The sequence below is a fragment of the Chelonoidis abingdonii genome, chromosome 2, assembly GCF_003597395.2.
Source record: "Chelonoidis abingdonii isolate Lonesome George chromosome 2, CheloAbing_2.0, whole genome shotgun sequence".
NCBI classification, from domain to species: Eukaryota; Metazoa; Chordata; order Testudines; family Testudinidae; genus Chelonoidis; species Chelonoidis abingdonii.
Genome location: NC_133770.1, coordinates 141,432,250 through 141,457,084, shown reverse-complemented (window position 1 = coordinate 141,457,084; position 24,835 = coordinate 141,432,250). Strand labels below are relative to the sequence as shown.

General features: G+C 42.2%; 1 protein-coding gene across 3 annotated transcripts; it reads left to right on the top strand.

The window, feature by feature from the left end:
- Positions 1 to 1,704: 1,704 nt before the first annotated feature.
- ZNF622 (zinc finger protein 622) lies at positions 1,705 to 19,429 on the top strand. Of its 3 annotated transcripts, XM_075062691.1 has the most exons (8): positions 1,705 to 1,814; positions 4,641 to 4,767; positions 6,014 to 6,778; positions 8,461 to 8,700; positions 9,613 to 9,775; positions 10,782 to 10,894; positions 16,162 to 16,305; positions 18,021 to 19,429. In XM_075062691.1, the coding sequence occupies exons 3-8, from the start codon at positions 6,175 to 6,177 to the stop codon at positions 18,146 to 18,148; spliced, it is 1,392 nt and encodes a 463-aa protein (XP_074918792.1). In that variant the 5' UTR covers positions 1,705 to 1,814; positions 4,641 to 4,767; positions 6,014 to 6,174; the 3' UTR covers positions 18,149 to 19,429. The 3 variants fall into 3 exon arrangements, with proteins under 3 accessions (XP_074918792.1, XP_074918791.1, XP_074918793.1); XM_075062690.1 differs by lacking the exon at positions 4,641 to 4,767; XM_075062692.1 differs by lacking the exon at positions 4,641 to 4,767 and having other exon boundaries at positions 1,711 to 1,814; positions 6,173 to 6,778.
- The last annotated feature ends 5,406 nt before the right edge of the window (positions 19,430 to 24,835 follow it).

Genomic DNA, 24,835 nt, shown 5'->3' with positions numbered 1-24,835 from the left:
CACCCGTGAAAAATTCAGTCTTTTCTTTATGCAGGTTGGGCCTTTGATCTTGGCTTCATGTAGCAAGTGATCAGCAGATAATGGTACACCTCATATGGTACAGTTTTTGCATAACTGGAGGAAGGATATTCCCCAGGAAAACCACTTAACACTTTGTTCCAAAAGTCCACTCTTGTCTGGCAAATAGAGTCCTAGATTTTAGGATCAGAAGGGACCATTGTGATTATTTAGTCTGACCTCCAGAACATTGCAGGTCCCAGAACCTCACCCACCCACTCCTGTAACAGACCCCTAACCTCTGGCTGAGTTACTGAAATCCTCAAATCTTGGTTCAAAGATTTCAAATTACAGAGAATTCACCATTTACACTTCTTAAAATCTGCAAGTGACCTGTGGCCCAAGATGCAGAGGAAGGTGAAGCCCTCTCCCCCACCCCCCAGCTCTCTGCCAATCTGACCTGGGGGGAAATTCCTTCTTGACCCCAAATATGGCAATCATTTAGACCCTGAGCATGTGGGCAAAACCCACCAGGCAGATGCCTGGGAAATAATTCTCTGTAGCAACTCAAAGTCCTCCCCATCTAGTGTCCCCTCTCTGGCAGTTGGGGATTTTTGCTACTGACAGTTGTTGATGAGCCACATTGTTAAGTATCTAGTCTTTTGAACCCCCAGGTCTCACATCTGTCACATCTCCCCTGCTGATAGATTACATACACTCTGACAATAATACAAATTATATAACAATACACATTCATTTAATATGATAGACCTCAAAGATACTTAAACTTAATCCAATGAAGCCTCCCCAAGACATGGCAGGAAATTCCTTTATCTAACTCACTCTCCTATTTATATTATTTTATATATCCTTTGCATGCACACTGCCTTTCACAAGACAGAGCAGTGCAGGGCTATGTAGCTAGAGCTGGTAAAAAAAAAAGAAACTTGAATTTTGAAAAATGTTGACTTTCTCTCTCTCTCTCTATATAGATATTGTTGCAAAACGTGTCTATTCCTGCCTGCTCAATATTTACCAAATAATTCCATGGCATTTCGTCCCCATAGGTGTATTAAAGGTGACCAGAAAATACTTTTTAAAAACGGGGTTGTGCCCTTTGGGCTTTTTCCAGCAACGTGGTGACCTGAAATAACTGCTGTCTGGGGTTGTGGGGGGGGGGGGGCTCTTCTCCCCCCTCCGCCCGTTTCCCCCTTTTATACCATCCGCCCGCATTGCGAGGGCTCTTTGAAAACCATCACACCCAGTCCAAAGGCGTTTCCTAGCCACGGGCTGAGCCAGCGGCCTCCAGGGCAAACAGAGGTGGGGGCTGTTGTAGCTGCAGACGGGAATTCACCTCACGAGTCCTGCCTGGGCCCCAGCCCTGACCCGCTCCCGCCCTCCCAGTGGCACGAGCAGGCGGGCGGGATCCCGGCACGGTACGAAGCTGCGGGATGCGGCTCGTGCCCCCTGCCCTGGGGGGCATCAGGCGGCCCCGCGAGGGCCAGGCCAGCGGGGAGGCGGCGGCGTTATGCTAGGCGATCACGCGGGTGCGCGCTGAAGGCAAGCGGCACGGGGCGCCGCCCAGGCCGCGCCAGCGGGGCCTGCGGCGGGGGACGCTCCTTGGGCCCGCCGCGGCCGGCAGGGGGGTCGGTGGCTCCGGCAGCAGCAGCTAGAGCGCCTTTCCCTGCTGGCGCGGCCAAGCGCGTCACTGGGGCGGGCGGTTTCTGCTTGTGGCCGCCCCACGTTGGAATCCCGCGGGCGAGCGTTCCAGAGCTTACTTGTCCCGCTTCCAGCTCGGCCAGGGGCCGCGCCCCGCAGTAGAGTGCGCCGGTCACCCCCGGCCCGTTCCCGGCTCAGCTGCCCGCGGGCGGTGCGGCCTGGGTCTGGGGCGGGCCGCGCCGCGCCGGGCCCGAGAAGCCGCCATCTGCGGCGGGCCCGGGCGCTTCCGTCCCGCAGCCGGGGAGCTACGCTGGGACCGCTCGCCTGTGGCTTTCCTGCGGCGTGGGGCCCTCCCCCCGCAGAGGCAGCTCTGGTGCTGGGATGTGCCCAGCGCCCGGATTGCTGTCTGCAGCCCCGCCCTCATGGCAGAAACAGAAGCTGGGTCTAAACCCAGGAGTTCAGACTGGATAGCTCCATGCCCGGGCTCTGTTGGGTGTGACAGGCATGGAGGGAGGGCACCCAGGCCAAGAGTTGTTGGAGTATATTAGCTTTGATGAGTTGATTGGCCAGACAGTCATGAAATGAATCCTACCAACCCTGTTTTAATGCTCTTTTTGCTGTTTTATACCTCCCTCCTGTCCCCCTAGGTCGTATACGCGCGCTGTATATTTTATCTGTAGCCGAATTTCTTTTGACATTAAACTCAACTCGTGGTGTTTAAAAGTAACTTTGGACTTATCTGATTTAAAACCACCAAAAAGGAAATGCAAAATGAAAGCAAAAAATAATTTGTCAAGCCATTTTTATCTAGGTTTTATAGTTCCTAACTTACGTAATAGAAGTTCTTATATTCTACTAACTTATGTTTAGCAGCTGTTCATTCTAACACTATGCTGGAATTGGAAAACGTTCAGAAAAGGGCAACAAAATCTATTAGGGGTATGGAATAGCTTCTGTATGAAGATAGATTAATGAGACTGGAACGGCTCAGCTTTGAAAAGAAATGACTAAGGGGAGGGATATGATCAAGATCTATAAAATCATGAGTGGTGTGGAGAAAGTAAATAAGGAAGTGTTATTTACTCCTTTGCCTAACACAACAACTGGGGGTCACCAAATAAAATTAATAGGTAGCAGGTTTAAAACGAACAAAAGGAAGTATTTCTTCACGCAAGGCACAGTCAACCTGTGGAACTTTTTGCCATAGAATGTTGTGAAGGCCAAGACTATAAAAGGGTTTTAAAAAACTAGATAAATTCATGGAGAATGAGTCTATCAATGGCTGTTAGCCAGGATGGGCAGGGATGCAAAACCATGCTCTGAAGTGTCGCTAGCTTCTGTTTGCCAGAAGCTGGGAATGAGTGATGTGGGATGGATCACTTGATGATTCCCTCTGAAGCACCCGGCATTGGCTAGTGTTGGAAGACAGGCTACCGGGTAGATGGACCATTGGTCTGACCCAGTATGGCTGTGCTTATGTTCACTAGTCTATTGATTTGGTGTCATGTTAAAGTAGCAGAAATCAGGTGCAGTAGAGGACCAACGGGAAACAAGTTAACTCTTCCAAAAATTAGATGAAACCAGTCTGTTCTTGGATTCCAAAAATTCAGTTACATTTAAATTTTGCCCCCTCAACACACACATGCAGACATGTGAGAGAGAGAAAATTGAGGGTGTTTTTTTAAGGTTAAAATTATGGATGAAAGTAAGTGTGTATAACAGAAGTGCTGACATAGCAGCATGTGATCCCATAGTTAGTCTCTTCTATTTTATACCTTCGAACAGAGTGAATTGTTCCTTTGGTGAGTTAGCAGATGTAAATATTTTTGGTTGTTCTGGATTTTCTTGTGTTTTAATTTTATTTCTAAAATTGGTCAGAGAGGAATCTAGCAACATTTTTGCTTGCCATATAACTCTAACAAGAGTTAGCAAATACCTAACATATCATTTTAAAAGAACCTGTCTAAATTATACAGCAGTAGGTGCTTCTTAGATGGCTTGCAGTGTTACCATTTTTTCCTTTCAAGGACCACATACTGCTGAATGGAAACAGGTTCTCATATCAGTTTAGAATGGTTAGGTCAGGGGTGGCTGAGGGCCACATCTGGGTTCCGAAACTGTATGGAGGGCCAGGTAGGGAAGGCTGTTCTCGCCCCCTGCCTGGCCCCCTCTCCACACACCCCACTTCCTGCCCTCTGACTGGCCCCCCCAGGACCTCTGACCCATCCAACCCCCCTGCTCTTCGTCCCCTGACCATCCCCGTCCCTAACTGCCCCCCCGCCCCGGGAGCCCACCTTCTATCCAAACTCCCCTGACTGCCCTGACCCCTATCCACACCCCTGCCTCCTGACAGGCTCCCTGGGACTCCCATGCCTATCCAAACACTCCCTGTCCCTGACTGCCCCTCCCCCCCCGCCAAACCTCCTGCCCCTTATCCAACTGCCCCATCCCCTTATGCTGCTCAGAACACCAGGACTGGCAGCCATGCCGCCTGGCTGGAGCCAACCACACCGCCATGCAGTGTAGAGCACCGGGGCAGGCCGGCCCAACGCCCGGAGCGCTGGCAGCACAGCGAGCTGAAGCAGTGGGAGAGGGAGACAAGCAGGGCAGGGGCCAGGGGCTAGCCTCCCTGGGAGCTCAAGGGCTGGGCAGGATGGTCCTGTGGGCTGGATGTAGCCCACCTCTGGGTTAGGTGGTGCATACTTGAATTAGAAAGCAGGGAGTGAAGTTGATCCTGACTGAAACAAAACATAGCTATTTGAGTGAACATAGACCAGGGGTCGGCAGCCTTTCAGAAGTGGTGTGCCAAGTCTTCATTTATTCACTCTCATTTAAGGTTTCACGTGCCAGTAATACATTTTAATGTTTTTAGAAGGTCTCTTTCTACAAGTCTATAATATATAACTAAACAATTATTGTATGTAAAATAAATAAGGTTTTTTAAATGTTTAAGAAGCTTCATTTAAAATTAAATTAAAATGCAGAGCTCCCCAAACCGGTGGCCAGGACCCGGGCAGCGTGAGTGCCACTGAAAATCAACTCGTGTGCCGCAGGTTGCCTGCCTCTGACATAGACATTTCTCAGTGAAGAATGAGTGACTTTTTCTCTTATGTATAATAATTTACTGGTTTATTTTGTAGTGCTTATAAATGACCATTTTTCATATTTTCTTGTGTGTGTACATGTTTTTTCTCTGCATTTACAGATAAGAAATACAACAAAAGCAAATGCTGGTTTCAAACAGGAAATGTCAGTTCTGTAATGTACTTGTCCTCTGATTAAAATCAATATCTTTCAGTGCTGTACAGGCTCATGCTAGTGTTTGGGGAGAGTTTTTTCTGCCTGTTGGTCCCCTTGGGGGGATTGCAGTTTTTGTATGCTGTTCGGGACTTGATTTTTTTCCCCCTCCACATTACAGGGTTGAATTGTGCTTTCCTTAGATTAGTCACATATCTGTAAACAGGCATGGTGGGTTTGATCTCAATTTGTGAGCGTCTCCTTGTGTCCGTTTTGTTGTTTATTACCACTGTAGCATCTAGCAGCCCTAGCAGTAGCATCTAGCAGTCCTGGACCAGGACCCTATTGTTCTGAGTGCTGTACAGACACAGAACAAAAAGACAGTCACTGCCTTAGAGAGCTTATGATCCATTATGGTTTTAACGTGACTCCATCAACACTGCATCTACTCAGTTTAAAGAAACTTTAATGATAACTTTAGCCATTGTTGCTATGTATTTGTGTTACTGTACCCAGCAATCTCCAATCGAGCAGAGGGCCTCATTATGCTGGGTGCTTACAAACATACAATAAAATATGGTCCCTCATTCTCTCTGCCAGTTTTTGTTGTTTTATAGTCATATTTTCCTATTTAACTCTCCCCTGTTGCTATGTGGGAGACTCTCACATACAAAAGGGGAAAATGACTGATACTGGAGGGAAAATGTGTCATTGTACACAATATGCTGAAAACCAACTGAAAGCTTTCTCTATCACTTTAACACTGTATTATCTTAGTCATTTCTTGTGACAATAGAAGGCTTAAAAAAAACCAAACAGAAGTATTTTTTTCTTTAAAATGATCATGTCCATTTTTTACTGCGGGTTGCATCCTACTGACTAGAGACTTCAGGAGTTTGCTCTTTGGTGAAAAGTGGAGAGAGCTATAGATAAGTCTCTTTGGGGCAAGGGCCATCCTTTTCCTTTGTGTGTGTGTATTTGGCCTAGGGGTCCTTGTCCTCCATGATGAGGGCTTCTAGGTGCTACGATAATACAAATAATAAGTAGTAATACATCTTTGATAGTTGTGACTAACTTTATATCTTTGTTTCATCCCTTGCAATGTCTAATGCATTATCAGCATTTCATAAATGTTACTAATGCACCTGCATCAGGATTGCATCAAATGTGCAATTGCTCAGACAGGCAAAGACCTGCCACTGGCTTGTTTTTCATGTCTCCTCCTCCTGCCATATTTTGATCACTTTCTTTTGATACGCTGCCTTTCTTTGCTTCCCAGTAATGGCGTCTTATACTTGCATTACTTGCCGTGTGGCTTTTAAGGATGCTGACATTCAGCGTGCCCACTACAAAACCGACTGGCATAGATATAATCTAAAACGGAAAGTTGCTGACATGCCACCTGTCACTGCCGAGAATTTCCAAGAGAGAGTCCTAGCTCAGAGAGCAGTGACAGAGGAACAGAACAAAGTCACTGCCACCTACTGCACAGCTTGCAGCAAGAGGTTCTCCACATTCAATGCCTATGAGAATCATTTGAAGTCCAAGAAGCACTTAGAACTTGAAAAAAAAGTTCTCCAGGCTGTCAGCAAGAAGGTAGAAACCTTAAACGAGAAGAACCTGGAAAAGGGGCTGGCCCAGGAGAGCCTAAACAACGATGAAATAAATACAGCTATTCGGCAAGCCGTCAAGGCCCAGCCATCCTTGTCTCCAAAGAAGATACCATTGCTCCCAACTGATACAAGCAGCTCTCCACCTTCTGCTGGAGGTAATTTGTCACAGAGCAGAGAGCAATTGGAAAAACCTCCAAGGGTACAGTGGTTTGAACAGCAGGCACGGAAACTGGCAAAACAGGATGCAGAGGATGAGGAGGATATGGAAGAAGGTAAGAAAACCAGCAAGGTGGTAAAATGGTGGCTCTGGGTAAACAAACTTAGTGGTTGGTTTTGGGTAGAAGCCCCCTGTGTGTTTTTAATAAAATTTCTCCAGGCAGGAAACCATTGTTAACAATTCCATGGAGGAGGCTTTTTTCTAATGAAAGTTCACACAGAAGAGGTTCCCACCAAAAAATATTTGCTATAAAGAGGGAAGAAAGATTCAAGTCTAGCAAGGTTTAGTGGCCAGCGATCTCAGTCATAACTTTTTTCTTTTTAAAGATGAACTGAAAAGTTTTCTAGTTACTAAGAATAGAGGTCATGTGTTTTTCTCTCATAACTACTGCTTCTGTTATGTCCATCAAAAGCAGTGCAGGGACCTGCTCTCCTTAGCCTAATGCTCCACTCCGTTACAGCAGATTTATGCTGAAGTAATTCCATTGATGTCGGTGGGGATCAGGTCCCCATGTGTTAGATGTTAGACACATCATCAACTGTTGTATGGTAAACCTATTTCTGTACTCTGTTTTGGAAGATATATAAAGAAGAAACCAACATGCAACTATTTTGCTTTAAGATATATTTAAGTTGTAACACTGTATCTCGGGAGGTTTCTGAGTGTTCATTTTACCTTTAACGTTTTGATACCGGTGCTGTTTGTTTAGAGGTGTACCATGAAAGGATTAGAGAGAGTAAGAAAGGAGTGGTCTCTCTCTGATTATCCTGGGACCAACGCAGCTGCAGCAATACTGCAAACAAAGGTCAAAGAATTGTCAGTTTCAGGCTTTTAAAGCTAGAAACCAATATCCAGTAGTAACATTATCAGGTCACTGGTTTGAATCCCATCTAGGTTGGTAATTAATAGTTACCATCTGAGAACTCTTTAGTGGCCTATGTGAAATGAGTTTACTGTCTTCTAGTTCCTAATGGACATCACAAACAGCCTTCTCAGTTGGCCCTTTTTGGCATTTACAGAAGATTGAAGTGTCACGGGAAATTATCTTGATGCCCCTTCCGCCCCACACATACACTCTTATCCTCCCCAGTGAAATCTGAAGTATATTGACAGAGCAATGTGTGGGATCTTGCATGAGTATCAGAGGAGAAAAAAACATGACTGGAAGCAGTACAAGTGACATGAAAGCAATTACATAGCTCCAGTTACTTTAAGAACGCTGCTTATAGATAACTGAAAATGTTTCTTTTTGTCGTAAAGATGTATATGTGAAAAGAGTATCTTTGGTTTTATAACTTTCTGCTCAGGCTGCTAAGTCACTACAGGAAATCAAAATCCTCATGTTTATGACAGAATTGGGTTGCTTTTTTACCAGTTATGCGTTGTTTTAATGTTACATGGTACAATAGTAATGTTGCTCCTAAACAGCAATAGGATTTTCATAGTAGAAAAGATTGTAACTAAATTCTTAGATCTGGTGACCCTGTTATGAGCAGTTTTGATTTTTGCCTTAAGCTTCCATCATTTCTTTGTAAGTTAGTTTTATTGACAGTGGTCTGAGCTCACCACTTGATTGATTTAAATGTTTGTATAGTAATTAGAACACAGCATTTTATATCAGTTTATAATTATTATTGGTGTTGTAAACATATTCTGTACTAGAGCATACAGATTACACTTATTTGCTTGAAAAAAAGATGATGTAAATAAACCCAGTGTTTTAACTTGCACTGAAAGGCTGGGAGGATGCAGATTCTGATGAAGTTGGAGATTCTGAAGATGAGCAGATGGAAGGTGCAGTGGGGGAAGATGAGAAACAGATTGCCGCTGGTGCAGTACCACTCACAGACTGCTTGTTTTGTCCTCACCATTCAAGCTCTCTCATGAAAAATGTGGCCCACATGACAAAAGCCCACAGTTTCTTTATTCCAGATGTAGAATACCTTGTGGATCTCAGGGGACTGATTAAGTACTTGGGTAAGCGTACTCTTCTTCACCCACCCCCCTCCACCACCACCACCAAGGTTAAATACCCTGTTTTGTTGCAATAAAGTCTCCAAGATTTGAGCAATGACTTCAGTGTCATGTGGTATTCATGACTTTCATTCAGTCAAATGTATGACTTAATTCCAGTAGATCTAAGAATAACCATATTCTATCAGGCCTCAGGTCTATTTAGTTCAATGTACTGTCTCTGACAGTGACCAGTACCAGATGCTTCAGAGGAAAGTATAAGAACCCTGATGCATTGGACAGCTTTTGGATAGTCTGCCCCCATATTAGGTCTTAACCTGATCTCTCTCAGTGTTGGTTTAAACAGCATGAGGTTTATGCAAAAAACTTCAAGTTCTAAAATATTTACACGGGGTGTGCCTATTACATGGACTCTCCTAGTGAATGATGATGCAAATATTTGCCAAACTACTATTACAGTTATAAGAAAGCAGCTCCACCGCAAATGGAATGTTTGCTATAATCAAACTAGATTCATATTAAATTTATCTATCCTCACTAAAGCTCTTCTCACAGGAATTGACTCCTTGGAATGAGCAAGAAAATCCACAAAATAAAACCTTTTTTTTTATAGTATCTCACAGAGGTTTTGCCCAGTGTGTGTGAAGCCCTCTGTTCTATCATTTGAATTATTCTTTAAATACATGGACTTCTTCTATGAGGAGCAGAGTGGTTAAAGTCCAAGGGGACCAGAGCCCTAATTCAGTTTCTGGCAATGACTCTAATCTGAAGAAAGTCAGTTACCCTGGCTGTGACTCAGATCTCCCATCTGCAAGTGGAGATAACCACTTCAGGGATGCCAAAATTGATCATTGAATTGAATGTAAACTCAAAATTATACTTTTCTTTTTTTTTTCTCCTTCCCACCCTGCGCAGGAGAAAAAGTTGGTGTTGGGAAAATCTGCCTGTGGTGCAATGAGAAGGGGAAATCCTTCTACTCAACAGAAGCAGTACAGGGTCATATGAATGATAAAAGCCACTGCAAGCTCTTCACAGATGGGGATGCTGCCTTGGAATTTGCAGACTTCTATGATTTTAGGTAGGGAAATTTTTTTCTTCCTTGCTACAAAATGGAAAGCAGAGAGAAGTGTTGAAACTTGAAACCCACTTTTCCATTGTTGACCTTCTAGAAACTAGACTTTTTTTTAACGTTTATACTTAAGATCCTAGCAATTCTTGAAAAATCAATTCATCAGTCAGAAGCTGTCTTGGGGACAAAGCTACTGTGCACTTCAGAAAAAAATAACACCTTAAGCATTCACTTTAATACTAATAATATATTAAACAACCCCTCCAAGTACGCAAGTGCATAATGGTATGTGCTGTTGTTGAGTGTGTGGTTTTATTTATTTATTTTATTTTATTTATTTATTTAAAATGAAATGTTAGACCTGTTAGGATGCTGTTGTCCATCCATACCAGGGATGGGCAATAATTTTCGTAGGGGGGCCACTCTACGAATTTTGGTAAGTCATCATGGGCTGCACATTTCTACTATATAAATGGAGGGGGTGTGGGGTCTGGGAGGGAGTTTAGGTGCAGGAGGGAGCTCCAGGCTGGTGCAGAGTGTTGGGGTGCAGGAGAGGGTGAGAGGTCTGGGCTCCAGGCAGGGGCAGCTCCAGGCCCCAGCACGCCAAGCATGTGCTCAGGGCGGCATGCCGCGGGGGCCGCTCTGCTGGTCGCTGGGAGGGCAGCAGGCGGCTCCGGTGGACCTCCCGCAGGTGTGCCTGCGGAGGGTCCGCTGGTTCCGCGGCTTCAGTGGAGCATCCGCAGGCATGCCTGCGGGAGGTCCCCCGGAGCTGCGGGACCAGTGGACCCTCCGCAGGCACGTCTGCGGGAGGTCCACTGGAGCCGCAGGACCGGCAACCGGCAGAGTGCCCCCCGCGGCATGCCGCCGTGCTTGGGGCGGCGAAATGGCTAGAGCCACCTCTGGCTCCAGGAAGGAGTTTGGTGCTAGGGCAGGGGATTGGGGTGCAGGGACGGGATGCAGGGTCTGGGAAGGAGTTTGAGTGTGTAATTTAGCAACTGCCGCTGCTGTTCCACAGGAGCAGTTACCCTGATCACGAGGAAGGAGAGGATGTGCTGATGTCTGGAGAGCTCCCAGCAGGGAAGAATTTAGAATATGACGACGAAAGTATGGAATTGATCCTCCCTTCAGGTACGTATAATAAATACTGTATCAAAAGTACTTATCTTCTTGGCTTTGCTGTAGTTTAAATTATTGCCAACAAAGAGAGATTCCCATTTGTGTCATGAAGCAGACGGTTTGCTATCCACTTGTCCTTCATCTGCTTTGATCTCAAATTCTTTTGTTCAGTTTTCAAATTGAAGACCTGTTTCCATTTGAATACTCTTATTCAGTTAGCTCAAATTGAAATGTATAAGATTTCTTAGTCTTTCTAACTTGCCATTCCCTTGCATTTGTCTGCGTGTGTGTGGGCATCACTTCCTCTTATTTACCCTTGACTTCATGCATGCAAGGATGTAATATGTACTTCATTGCAATACATCTTACAGAGAGTAAGTTCTGCGCAGTGTAACCTGGTCATAGGCAACTAATTTTGACAACTTCTTACTCAGATATTAATTTCCTTAAGCAGCCACATATTGTTGTTTGTGTATTAATTTCTACACTGTCTGATGCTTTGGTGTATAGTTCCACACACTGAGATCCCTTGCATATGCTTAATATCAGCACATCCCCGTGATCTGTAAAGTTCTGTCAAATGCACCATGAAAATGGGAAAAGAGATCTCTTTCCTCCAATTTTAGTTACAATAGTCTTGTGTGTATTACTTGAAACGGTAGTAGGTTTTAAAGAAAATGTGGATAGTGAATAAATTGATGTGTCTCTTTAAAGGTGATCTGTGGTGGAGGAACCCTTGCTTTTGTACTGTTTTTTGGTTCTTTATGATTGGTTATTACAACTTATGGTGGCTGAAGATGGCATGAAAAGCAGCTGTGGTGTAGTAAGGGAGGCTGTTCATTTTTTAAAACTTCAATGCAGGAACGTTGCATTTTGTATTCTATTTTTGCTGAAGGACCCCTTGAAGGACCAGCGAACCAAAGTAGGAGCTTTCTCAGCCTTCCTATGGAAGAGTTGGATGTTAAATCTTTAACAGAAAGAGACCTTTCCTCTTAAGCAACTGAGCTGAAGGGCCCCATCTTAAAAGTAACACATACTATTGTCACCAGGAGCAACTAAGCCTAAAATGGCTAGATCTAAAAGATTAGAGGAGAAGCTTTCTCTTCTGTTTTTGTTTTACTGTAGTCTGGGGGAGACTTTAAATGGGAGATGAGTGCCAAACTCCCTTTTATTCCTCTGAAAATCTTCCTCCTTCCAGTTTCATAGTTTCTCTCACATAGTCAGTTTCACTTTTTATATGCTGCAGATCTATAAAGACTTTTGTGAAAAATCCCATTCTTTCAGGGTAATGTCAAACATATGCCGGACCTAACATTTATAGTTTAAAAAAACAAATCAAAACATTTCTTGATCTGCCTCTTTTAAAAGGGTACAAATGCTTTGGTTTTTAATTCTGGTCCCGTTTAGTTTTGAGGGTGAAAAACATTAGAAAATACTGGCGCATAAATAGAAAAAACGATTTTCTCACTAAATTGTAGCTGATCTAGTGATATGCAAGGTATCTTTTGATCTCTAAATTGATCAATGATGGGAAACCAGTAGGGGGCACTGTGGGGGCTTTAAATCTTTTATTTTTTTATTCTACCCTGTGTAATCAGACCGCCTTTCTCTGCAAAGTTTCTGTAGGTGTTTATTGCATGTAACAGTGATAAAGGTGTTTTAATCCATCACCATTTCAGTGCATGGAAAGGCAGCACTCAAAAGTTCATTTTTCCAGCCATCTGTGTTCCTATCTGTTGTGCAATACTTGTATTTCTAGAGTAGATTTGGTTGGTGTAAAATGAGGTCATCTAGCTTATTTGCTAAACTTCCACTTTAATATTAAAGACTGGACACTTTTTAAACAAATCTAATTATTGGACGTGTAGATACCTGGCTTGTAATTCATTTGCAAGATATGTGAGTGGAACAATGGAGTATGTGAAAGTTCACTTAGGGAGGCTGGAATAATAAAAATACACTTCCAAGCTAGGTAGAATTAAATTATTGATTTTAATCTCATTATGCATTTGCGCACTTTAGTTATTTTTCTAAGGAAAGGTTGATTCTTAGTCACTGATAACTATTAAAACATGCTAAATCTCCTGCCTTTGTTCTAACCAGGAGGATACATGGTATTAGTACACTTATTTAAACAAGTATATTGCTTAATACACATTGATTCGGCTGCTTAATTTTTATGTTTGAAAATGGTGAATGATTCATTTCTTTCTTACTAGATTGATTTGATCTTCTTTTTTAATGTGGTATTTGTGCCAATTTGGATGCAAGTTGGAATTCAATTAAAAATGCAACAAACCTGGAAAACCAGCACTTTTAAAATGACCTTCAATACATTTCCCCAGTACATTTATCAAAACATGTTTTGCATTTAAAACTTCCTTCCTTTCTTTAATAAATGAGAATTCTCAGTAGTTAGTGAATTGAAATGATTGTTTCTGGCCGCCATGGCCTACAAAATTTTAGGACTATTAGCTCAGCCTATCATCTTTTTATGTATAGATTGGAGGAGGAAAACAAGCTTTCCTGCTTTTTCACCTCCCAGTTGGTTTCTCAGCTTTGAATTAATTAGTTATGGAACTGAACTAGTCGAATAAACTTAAATGAAATGAAGAAAATATTCTCTCTGCACGTGTAGAAGAGGCAACTGCTCTCAGAAGCTGGCTTTGGCCTTTAATAGGGGCTGTCAAGCAATGAAAAAAAATTAATCGTGATTAATCACATGATGAATCAATAATAGAATACCATTTATTTAAATATTTTTGTTTTCTACATTTTCAAATATATTGATTTCAATTACAACACAATACAAAGTGTACAGTGCACAGTTTATTTTTGATTACAAATATTTGCACTGTATAAAATAAAAGAAATAGTATTTTTCAGTTTCACTGTTGCAACTATTGTAGTGCAATCTCTTTATCGTGAGAGTTGAATTTACAAATGTAGAATTTTATGTTTAAAAAAAACCTGCACTCAAAAATAAAACAATGTAAAACTTTAGAGCCTACAAGTCCACTCAGTCCTACTTTTTCTTCAGCTCAGACAAACAAGTTTGTTTACATTTTCAGGAGCTAATGCTGCCTGCTTCTTGTTTACAATGTAACCTGAAAGTGAGAACAGGCCTTCTCATGGCAGTGTTGTAGCCAGTGTCACAAGATATTTACATGCCAAATGCCCTAAAGGTTCATATGTCCCTTCATGCTTCAACCACCATTCCAGAGGACATGCTCCATGCTGATGATGGGTTCTGCTCAATGACAGTCCAAAGCATAGCAGACTGACGCATGTTCATTTTCATCATCTGAGTCAGATGCCACCAAGCAGAAGGTTGATTTTCTTTTTTGGTGGTTCAGGTTCTGTAGTGTCTGCATTGGAGTGGTTTTTTGAGTTAATTGCGTGAGTTAACTGCAATTAACCAACAGCCCTAGTCTTTAACAAAGTCGTTGGTTCCAGTGCTTAGCCAGTGACTGCCACCAGTTCAGTGGTTTGACTTTCTTTAAAACTTCAGCAGCAAACTTGTACTGCTTGAATATTGTTTTTAATTAAATTATTTTGATAGACTAATCATTTCAAATTTAATTTTAAATATTTTTTTAAAAATAAATCTACAGTCTTAATTTAAATTAAATTTAAATTAAAACAAAATTTTTTTTAAATCATTTTTATCTATTCTGCTTTCACCTCTTTTTGGACAATTACTGGACAGAAAATAGTTAAATGAGATTTATAGAATCATATAGGCTAAGAGTACATCTTAACAGAGTACTATTGAACTAGAAAACCTAAACCACATCACTATCTAGTCTAGGGTTTTCCTTCCCTGTAGCTGTAACTAACATGCAACAACACATCTAATCAGTGTTTCGGTACTAGTAACCACAAAGTAAAGTCAGTATTCACCTCCTTGGTGTCATTGGTCTGCCATGTCAATAAGCACAAGTCTCTCTCACTTCAGGAAAATATAAAAGCTATCATCAAAATTAGACAATTGTTAGCAACTAGGGATTGACAGTTACTGTTGACAAACAGGAAAACAAGCATTTGTTCTCTTGTTATAAGTGCTCATCTTTGTGGAATTAAGCATTTTGGCTGCAGAGTCTGTCCCTTCATTATTCGTTTTTCTTTATTATCCAGTGAGCGGGGGAATGTTAGCCATTCCAGTTTGGTTTGTTTATGCAGGGGTTCCACAGGGGATCACAAAGTAGTAACTGAAGATCTCGAGGGAATTCAGAGTTTTGGATTCCAGTCCTGCAAACTCTTGTGTGGTTGGAGCCTCAGGTCTCCACAGAGCACTTCTGCAGGCTGCTGTGTTATTGGGGCTGTATTTTGCCATGAAATTACCTTTCCTGTTTTCACCACTTAGTATAACCGGCCAAATTGTCAGTTTGTTTAAAAAAAGAAAAAAATGGGGGGGGGGGGAGAGAAATAGGATTTATTCCAGTGATAGGCAGAGGCTTTATTCATCAAATGTCATGAAACAAGAAGGGACTGTTATAACTAACAACTTACCTACCAGTCTTCATGTTCTGGTTTGGCAGTAAAAATGTAATTAGAAAAATCTCTCTCGTACTCCTGAATTGTGTAATGATGATTACATGCTGCCTGACTATTTGACCAGTTACAAAACACGGTGCCATGTAAATGTAAATCCTCTGTGCTTATCTTGCTATATAAATCTTTATGTTGGGCCCATTTTTTTGACTCTGCACAGCTCAGATTGATCATCTCTCTTGTTTCACAAGGAGTAGAGAACCTTAGTGAATTTGTATTGTTTTGTCATTAGGACAGTGACTCCTACTGACCCTTAAATCAAGATGGGATGGCTTTCTAAATGAGATGCTCTAGTTCAACCAGAAGTTATTGGGCTTGATGCAGGAATTCTAGGTGAAATTCTTTGGCCTGTATTCTTTAGACTAGCTGATTATAAAGGTTCCTTCTAGCATTAAAAAGCTGGCCCAAATCCTTGCGACGAAACTAACAGTCAGTCGTCCTCTCCATTTCCTGCCTTTAATTAAATCTTCCTGGAGGCTTTTATAATTCCTAGCCATCTTTTAGCTGAGCTGCTTGTCTTTTTCTGTCTGTCCTCTCCTCAACATGTGGTATACTATAGAAGCTGCTATATTAGTCACACTCTATCATAGTCCTAAAACATCAGATCCTTTTAAAAGGCACTCCTCAATGTGATTACTTTCCAAAGGCGCTTGGACGATTACTTTGCTTCAAAAGCTGGCTCACTGTGCTTGACTTAAACTGTAAAATATTCTCTTGTGTAACAGGTGCCAGGGTTGGTCACCGTTCTTTGATGAGATACTACAAGCAGCGGTTTGGTTTGTCAAGAGCAGTGGTTGTTGCTAAAAATAAGGCGGCAGTGGGTAGGGTGTTGCAACAGTACAAAGCTCTGGGTTGGACAAGCAGTACAGGTAAGTGACAAACTTAAGTTCTTTAAACTCTCTTTTAAGCCTGTATTCTTGGAGGGAGGTGGGTGTCAGATCCTGGTTTCCAGCCCAGCTCAACCATCTATTCCGCTATTTTTAGCGCTGTATGTGAGCCTGAGTCTGTCATCCCAGGCTGTGAGACTTGCTGTCGCTCCCTGTGTAGGCACACTCTTAGAGTAGTCTCCTTATACTAGCATTTACGTGATTGAATTCTGTCCATATAGCTACTGCTAGGTGCTGTCAGATTTGGTGCTTCACTTCCTAGCAAAGAGCAATATCACTTTTGCAAGGAGAAACTAAACTTCTGGTAGGTGAAAAGTGAGAAGAGCATCACTGCTCTGTGGTAAAAGCTTGGACCTTGTCTCCTGCACCATATCTGACTTTTGGGTGTCCTCTTCATTTCTGGCACGTAAGCACAATACATTGTAGAAATTTGCCACCCCTGCATATACACAAATTAATTGTAGACACACTGCTTCTTATAGCAAAAGTGCATTTGTGTACAACCCTGAAATTTTCCAGTCATAGTTGGGTGATGTGAAGTTATGAAGGATGAATCTAGGCTAATGTACAAAATAAAGATGAGGTTGGCATTTCAGAACTAGAAGTCGCATAGCCTGTTCCTGCCTGCTAAATTCAGATCCTGTTTTCAGTTATTACATGTTCTTCCTTAATTTGCACTCTAGTACTTCTCTTCGCTCCTGCACTACTGCAGCTATATGTATTGCACTGTAACTGTGTAGTTCAAATATTTTGTCTGAACAGTACTATGCCCAAGCCTGTTGTGTAAGTGTAAAGTATTGCGGAATACTTCAGAGGATTAATGTAGAATTGAATTCTAAACATTATTTTGATACTCAGATAGGAACATAAATATTGTATTGACCACAAAGTAAGGCTGAATGTTTCAAGTTCTAAGGTTAATAGTTTGTCTTTGCTAGAGGTGGCTGACGGTAATTAAGATTACCTGTCCATTTGTGTGTCACTCTTTCCTTCAGCTGTCAATGCTAGCATCTTCTGTTCTTGCCATTTAATATGGTAATACATCACCCCAGCATAAACTGTTCTTTGACAGTCCCAGTCAAAACCATTCAAGTTTTGGATACTTGCAGTGAATGATCTCCAGATGAAGAATTATTTGCAGAAGTTATTTGGCAAATAACTTTGAATTTTTTTAAAAAGAAAATTAAGGTTTGTTTGAATGGAGAGAGACACTTCAAATTACTCAATTAATTTAGGTCTGTTTCAGATCTGTAGCCATTCAGAAACACTCTCCTGCATCTTCTCCCCCCTCCCCCCAATTACTTTGCTTGCTCTGAGCTCATGAGGGGATCAAGGTCTAACCCATGTCCACATGTAGAACTCATTGCAGGATTAAGCCACTTAAGTTTTCCTGGGGAAGTTACAGATGAATAAGGGAAGATGTGAATTTAAAGTGATGGGTATCCAGGTTATAAGCCCCTGTTGGACACTCTTATTCCAGCATGAGGCCTCTTTTCAGCTTAGTTTACATTGCTTGGGAAGAATGTAAAGCTAAAATGAAACTAGCCACTCTTACTGCAGAATAAAGGTCTACTCCGAAGTTTAGACCTGGGTAACTATATTGCTGCAACTAGACTGGTGTAATTGGCGGCAAGGCCTTATACTGTAAATCAGTCTTGTAAGCTACTAACTTTTCACCCTTTTCTCCTTTACAAAAGGAGCAGCCCTAGCACATGAACGTGACATGCAGTATCTACAGAGGATGAAGTCTAAGTGGATGCTGAAGACGGGAATGAGTAACAATGCTACAAAGCAGATGCATTTCCGGATGCAAGTCAGATTCTGAGCTGCCACAACTGCTCTACAAAGCTTGTTCCAGGAGAGGAGAATTAATAGCTTTTTTGGGGGGTGGGGAGGGGAGGGAATGTCATTAAAATGGACCTTGGTCCCTAGCCAAGGACTGTCTGGATGCTACTATTCCTTCTCCACCCAAGTCTTGTTAAGAGATCTTGTATTCTAATAACTGTTGGCCTGTCAAATTTAAGCGTCCAAATAAAATATGTGGTATAGGTTAGTCACTGGTGTAGATCATGCGCATTCTACTAGTGTCCATCTTTATGCAGTAGGTTGTGGTTGAATAGCTGACTTGGTGTTGTAATTGAATTACAGAAAACTGGTGGGAGGGGTGGCTAAGAGAAGATTCTGATTATAAACCTGAGGTGAGAGAGGCCTGTGCTTCAGCCCTTCTGGATTAGGGTAGATGATTTTCTTTTGTATGAAGTAGGAGAGAGCACTTTACCAAAGTTATACACTTTCTTTATATCAAACAATCTTGTAAGAGGCACTTTAGACAGGAGTGTTAAAATCCTTCAGTGGGTGAATTAAGGAGAGCTTTTCAAAATGAGCACATTGCCAGCACATGATGAGTGATAGGTATCTACTCAGTGGTGTTCAAACTACTAGCTTGGAAATTTCTACATAAACTGAAGTAACACTTGACCTAAAAGGAAATGGTTATTTTTTGTTCTGAAACCATATTTCCAGGGTTTCAGTTAGTAGTTTCTATCCTGTCAAACTCAGTGTGCCAGGAAACAGTTGGGTTTACAACTATTACAAGTTGTCTGTTTGGATTTAACTTCAGTGTAATGTTTTGACTACTTCATTAAAATTAAAGTATACGTTTAAGGTACTTTTACTAGCACCGCTCTCATTATGAATTATTATTACTCATTACTGATGAGAGTTGAAAAGTTAAGGTAGTGGTCACCTTTGTACTTGTGTAGAGAGGCATTTTTACATTCTTGATAAAACACACAATCTTCTCTAGAAAAGCAGCCTGCTAAACTAGGGTCTGTCTGACACAGCTGTCTAAGAAACCCTCTGTTGCTTAATTTGGGGTCTGACTTGCATCAGTCAGAAATCAGATATGCTGTTACCTTTGCCACCCCACAGTTGCAGTAGAGTATGAGAAGTGCAGAAATATGAACATATCAGCATGGTCCACACCAGTGCTACATGCCTGACTATGGAATGTGGCTAAGAACCAGTCTTTTCTCCCAAGGTTATCCCAGCTACTATGGCATTACTTTGTCAAATTAAATGCCAATTTTAACACTGTGCCATCAGATTATTTCTGTAACAAAAGATTTGGTCTCCCCTCTAGCTCTACATACACAGAACCTTCTTTCTGTTTCCTGGGACTACTAAGTTTATGAAAAATCTGCATTTCATCATTAGGATTGATACCTTCCCAATAAAGCACTAATGTAAGGCTTATTAATGTAAATTTCACTGAAAATTAAGCGTGAGTGATAGCCAGCTCATGTTTTTAGACAAACTACATGAATAGTTTTCCACTGTGCTATAATTTTTGCTTAAGGACGCTTGCCTGTAAGTTGTTAAAGCAGAACCAGTGTCACCATTTTCAAAACGTGTTGCTTGTAATGGGAATTATTAGAGAAGCACCAGACCTCATGTTGTTAAGCCCATGGAACCTGTGGTGCTCAGAAGCCCTTTAAATAATCAGTAAGAACAGAAGGGTCCTTTAGCAATCCAAATAAAATTTGACAGTGTTCCTTTTATCATCCTAGGGGGAGCATATTACATGCTGTCTCAGCTGTTTTTTAGTCTAACAGCACTGCTTGGGTTACTCTCCAGCTTTAGGTTATCTTTCCAACCATAAGGGAATTCAAAGTCTCAGTTGTGAATACATGGGACCCTGACCAAGCCTAGGAAAAAGGTGCAAGCTGCCACCTGATTTTAACTTACTCTTTCCTACATGCTGCGTGGATTTCCCCCAAACTCCTTGTCTAGTAGCATGCAAGTTATGAAGGAGTGAGACTCTAAATTGCCAGAACATGCTACACTACATATCACCTTTGTCGAATAAATTCAAACTATTAAGGATCTCTCTCTCTCAGGGTTGCTGAGAAGGGCAGAGCTGATGAATATGTGATCACAACTATTCCCACCTCTTACATAACCCAAGCTCTGCCACTGGTGATTTCTGCCTCATGCCTATAACTTGTGCTTGAACTACAGCATTACTTTAGCTTTAAGGATTATTTTTCCCAGAGGGGCTAAGGGACAGAGAATCCACTACAGCTTTAGGCAAACTGTTCCAATGGTTTTACCTTTTGGTTTGTCACTTCTCTGAATTCCTTGCAGTTTTTCAACATTTTTAGAAGTGTTGCTACCAAAACTGGACTCAGTATTTACGTGCAGTGCATAGACTACCGTAGTTTTAAATCTGCATTAAGAAGCAGTTTTTACAAGTGGCAGTTGATTTAAAGTACAAAAGATGGAATGATTATTCAGCAATATATTATGGAGTTCCTGTGCACTTCATACACTTACAAAGTACAAATCACAAAAGCATGGCCAAAGGAATGGAAGTGTTGGATCTCTAACCAAAATAATGCAACTAGTTTAGAAGACCCACAGCTATGAAGGCCTTAGGGTTAGTCTTCCAACCCAACAGTGGTTGGGGGTGTTCTTTGTAATCCCTTATTCTACAGGCAATAGATTTTTTTGGGGGGTGTTTGGGGGGTTTTCAGCCCTCCCCTTTAACATAAAGTGCAGCTGTGTGGACCACAGCTCCCAAAATGCAGTGGTCCACATGCAGAGTGGTTAAGTAGTGGGCTGAAACAGATCAGAAGAGACCATTGCTTAAAGCAGGGGCAGGCAAACTTTTTGGCCTGAGGGCCACACTGGGTTTCCAAAATTGTATGGAGGGCTGGTTAGGGGAGGCTGTGCCTCCCCAGATAGCCAGGCATGACCCAGCCCCTGCCCCCTATCCAACTCCCCATGCTTCTTGATCCCCCCAGACCCCTGCCCTATCCACCCCTCCCTGACTGCCCCTGCACCCCCCAAGACCCCCGCCCCATGCAACCATCCCATCTCCCTGACTGCCCCCACCCTCTGACCATCCAACTCTGTGCCCCCCTCCCACCCCCGAACTCCCTTGTCCTCTATCCAACCTCCCTACTGCCTGGAGCACCAGGACAGGCAGCCATGTTGTCCAGCTGGAGCCAGCCATGTCACTGTTCAGCACAGAGCACCGGGTCAGGCTGTGGCTCTGCAGCTGCGCTGCCTGGCAAGAGCTAGCAGCCCTGACAGCACAGTGAACTGAGGCTGTGGGGGAGGGGGAATAGCTGGGAGGGACTTGCGGCTAGCCTCCTGGGCCAGGAGCTCAGGGGCTGCGCAGGAGGGACGCATGGGCCGTAGTTTGCCCACCTCTGACTTAGAGGTACTGGGCTCAGATTTCCCATCTGCATCTGGAAGAAATAAAAGAATTGTTTACTGGGAAGATACCTATTGCATCTTCGACTACAAATGGTATTCAACAAGCTGTTCTTTCCTACAGATTTCACTGCAGAATAAAGAACATTCCCATCCCCCCTTACTTTCTGGACATTAACAGGAAAGTGGAAGCTACCCTCTCAGGAGTCTGTTCTTCATTTTGCTGACAATGTTTGGTATCCATTTTTATACACATTTTAGCTAGCTACGTTTTTTAGATAGGCGACCATCATCACCATAATATTTAATCACCAGCCATGAATGGAAATGGTAAAAATTATGACATTTTGAAACCCGTAAATTGTTTTTAAAGAAATTTTGATATTTAGTCTGTAGTGTAGGGTAGTTACAAGATTTCCTATTTTGAATAAAAACTAATTGGAAAAATTGATGTAACTAATTGGCCAAGTTAGTGTTGGAAAATGTGGCTGTGGACATTGTCACTTTATTAAAAAGGGAACTAGTTATGCCACATAAGTTTATGACTCAGTATGGCCTAAGTGTAACTGGTCAGGAGTGTCAATATTTTTCTTTTAATTGTTAACCAAACACTACTCATGTTAGTTTAAAAATTTGCCACTTAATTCTTGAGCTGGTAATTCACATGCCACAGACAGCCAGTAGAGAACACAGCAGCCCTATTCTCCAAATTGTTATCCTCAGAGCCATTAAAAATAAATGGTTTGTGCCCCAAAAGAAACTGAAAAGGGGAAATACAGGGCTAGGAAAAGGATGAAGTTGGACACTGAAGGTGTTACTTTCAATCTACATCTGGGGCCGTTCCTGTGGACCTTAAAGCAAGTAACGCTCCCATTAGTTATATGGAAGATTTGCCTCATTAGGGCAGCACTGTTGAACAGAAGGAAGATCTCACAAACAAGGGACAGTTTGTATTCATGCGTATGAATGCAGAGGAAATAGTGCCAAGGGGATCTGCTGGCCTTACCCCTTTATAACATGCAGTCTTACCACTATGGAGGAGCTGGCATGCAGAAGACGACTTTTAGTGGCCAATGATACAGATGACCAAACCTAGCACATGGCAAATAGCTCAGGTTCAGTTTTATTATGGTTCAGTATTCTGATTCTATGCATGTTTAATTCCTGATTGTAGCTAAGCATGAATACAAGTATCTGAGACTTTAACATGTGCATTAGCTTAACCCTTAGGAAACTGTCTATTTCACAGGGGCTTAAAGCATGGGAAGTAGCTATTTCCCATGGCTTTTGGAGATATGCACGGTAGGAGTTAGCAGTGGTGGAGACACTTGTGTGAAGAGTGCTTTTCTTCCAGAAATGCTCACTGAGCCCCCAACACAACGCATGTGACCCACCTCCTCTGTTCAGGATCTAGCCTTGCCATAGGGGTAGGAATGAGAAGAAGGTGTTAGTTGGATGAGAGAACACATTCAAAGCAGTCAGCAGGAAGCTCAGAGAGCTGGGATTAAGGCAGAGTGGATACAGACTGGCCAGTAGTAGTGGGTATGTTAGGGTGGGAATTTCCCATGGATGGCTGGTGGGGTGGGAAGATGGGAAATTCTGGAATGGTTAAGCAGTGGGGGCTTTCTTCCCATAGGGGAGCAAGTGACAGCTGAGAGGGAGAGTGTCATACATCTAAGGAAGCTAGACAAAAAGATCCTCAAGTTTAAAGAAATTAAAATCCTTAGACTGAGGCTAGAGCTCGAGCCATGGAAGACATGCATACCCGTGAACAAAACAGGAAAGAAAAAAAGTTCGAGAATCTGTTCTAGCCCCACAGGTACCATTCTGAAAATGGAAACTCAACCCTGGAGAGGCCGATAGCAAAAGAGTAGGAGCTCTGGCACATTAAATTTAAGGTGGAAATTAGGAAGGCGAAGGACCTCGTAAATCGCCAAGGACAAAGTACAGCAGAAGCAGGAAACTTATGAGAAGATTGGTGGGGCTGATGGCTTAATAAAGTTTCAAAAGGAGCAATTGAAGGTAAAGAAATTGCAGTTACACTGATCTGTTTCTTCAGGGTGTTAGAGAGATACCTACTTGGACCTATTCTTTTCTGCTAAAAACAATGAGGCATTGTCAGGGGAGGTGCAGGAACAAAGCGAGAGAAAAGAAACAGGGCACCAGACTTGGATAATATGCACCCAAGAGCTCTGAAGGAGTTCAGGTGGGCTGCAGCAAAAACATGTAATCAGCATCTATGCTGGAGAACTGGAGGGCAGCAAATGTACTTTAAAAATGGTTCTGGGCCCAGTTGAGAATTACAGGCCCATAAGCCTTATTTCAGTAGCAGGAGAAGTGGTTAAAAGGAAAATAAAAAATAGACTTGCATGAACATAACATGGTAGGGACAAATCACACAGCTCCTGTAAAAGAAAATCATTCCCCTCTTAGCTACTATAATGCTTTACATTAATCAACAAAATAGTGGATAAGCAGATGTAATTTATTAATACAAGACCTTCAAAAAATCTTTAACAATATCCTTCAATGAGGCTTAGGAAACAGCATGGCCTCAAGTTATGTACTGTCAAGAGACAGAGAAAGCATAGGAATAAAGTGATTTTCAACATAGGAAAGAGTTAAGAGTAGAGTGCCACAAGGGTCTTTAGTAGAACTGGTGGTGGTAAATATATTATTGATCTCTAAAAAGGGTGAGCAATGAAGTGGCAAAAGTTGCAACTGGCACAAAATTATTAGGTTAGTCAACCGGAGAAAACTCAGAGTGACCTAGCCCTAACCAAGCTATGAGGGGGTGTATAGGAAGGAGGATGATAGATTAAATTCATTAAGAAATCTGTAGTAGTGCACATTGAAAAGAACAATCTGAGATACTCTTCAACATCGCTGCATTTCAAAACTAACTAACCACTCAGGGGAAAAAAACCTGCTTATCGGTGTGAACAATTCAATGTAAACCTATGCTCAATGCACAGCAGTGGCCTAAACAATGAAGGTATTAGGAGATATAAAGAATGGTATAGAAAATACTATAGATCATATGTGAAAGACTAATGTCCCCAAAGTCAGCTCACCCTGTCTCAAAAAGGGACATAGCATTAATAGTAGGGCTTGCAAGCCAGGTAACAAGATTGAAAAGTTATAGAAACTTCTACACCAAGGAGCTGGGGACCGTTTAGTTTGTACGGAAGATATGTAATAGGAGGTCACAACCGAAATACAAAACTAGAGAATGGTATTGAGAATGTATGCATCTGACAGCTATTCCTCCTTATTATTTTTAATAATGAAG

Coding starts and splice junctions, on each gene's coding strand:
- ZNF622 (XM_075062690.1), top strand. CDS start 6,175: ATGGCGTCTTATACTTGCATTACTTGCCGTGTGGCTTTTAAGGATGCT. Junction 8,701..9,612: donor GGGACTGATTAAGTACTTGG/GTAAGCGTACTC, acceptor CACCCTGCGCAG/GAGAAAAAGTTGGTGTTGGG. Junction 16,306..18,020: donor GGGTTGGACAAGCAGTACAG/GTAAGTGACAAA, acceptor CCTTTACAAAAG/GAGCAGCCCTAGCACATGAA.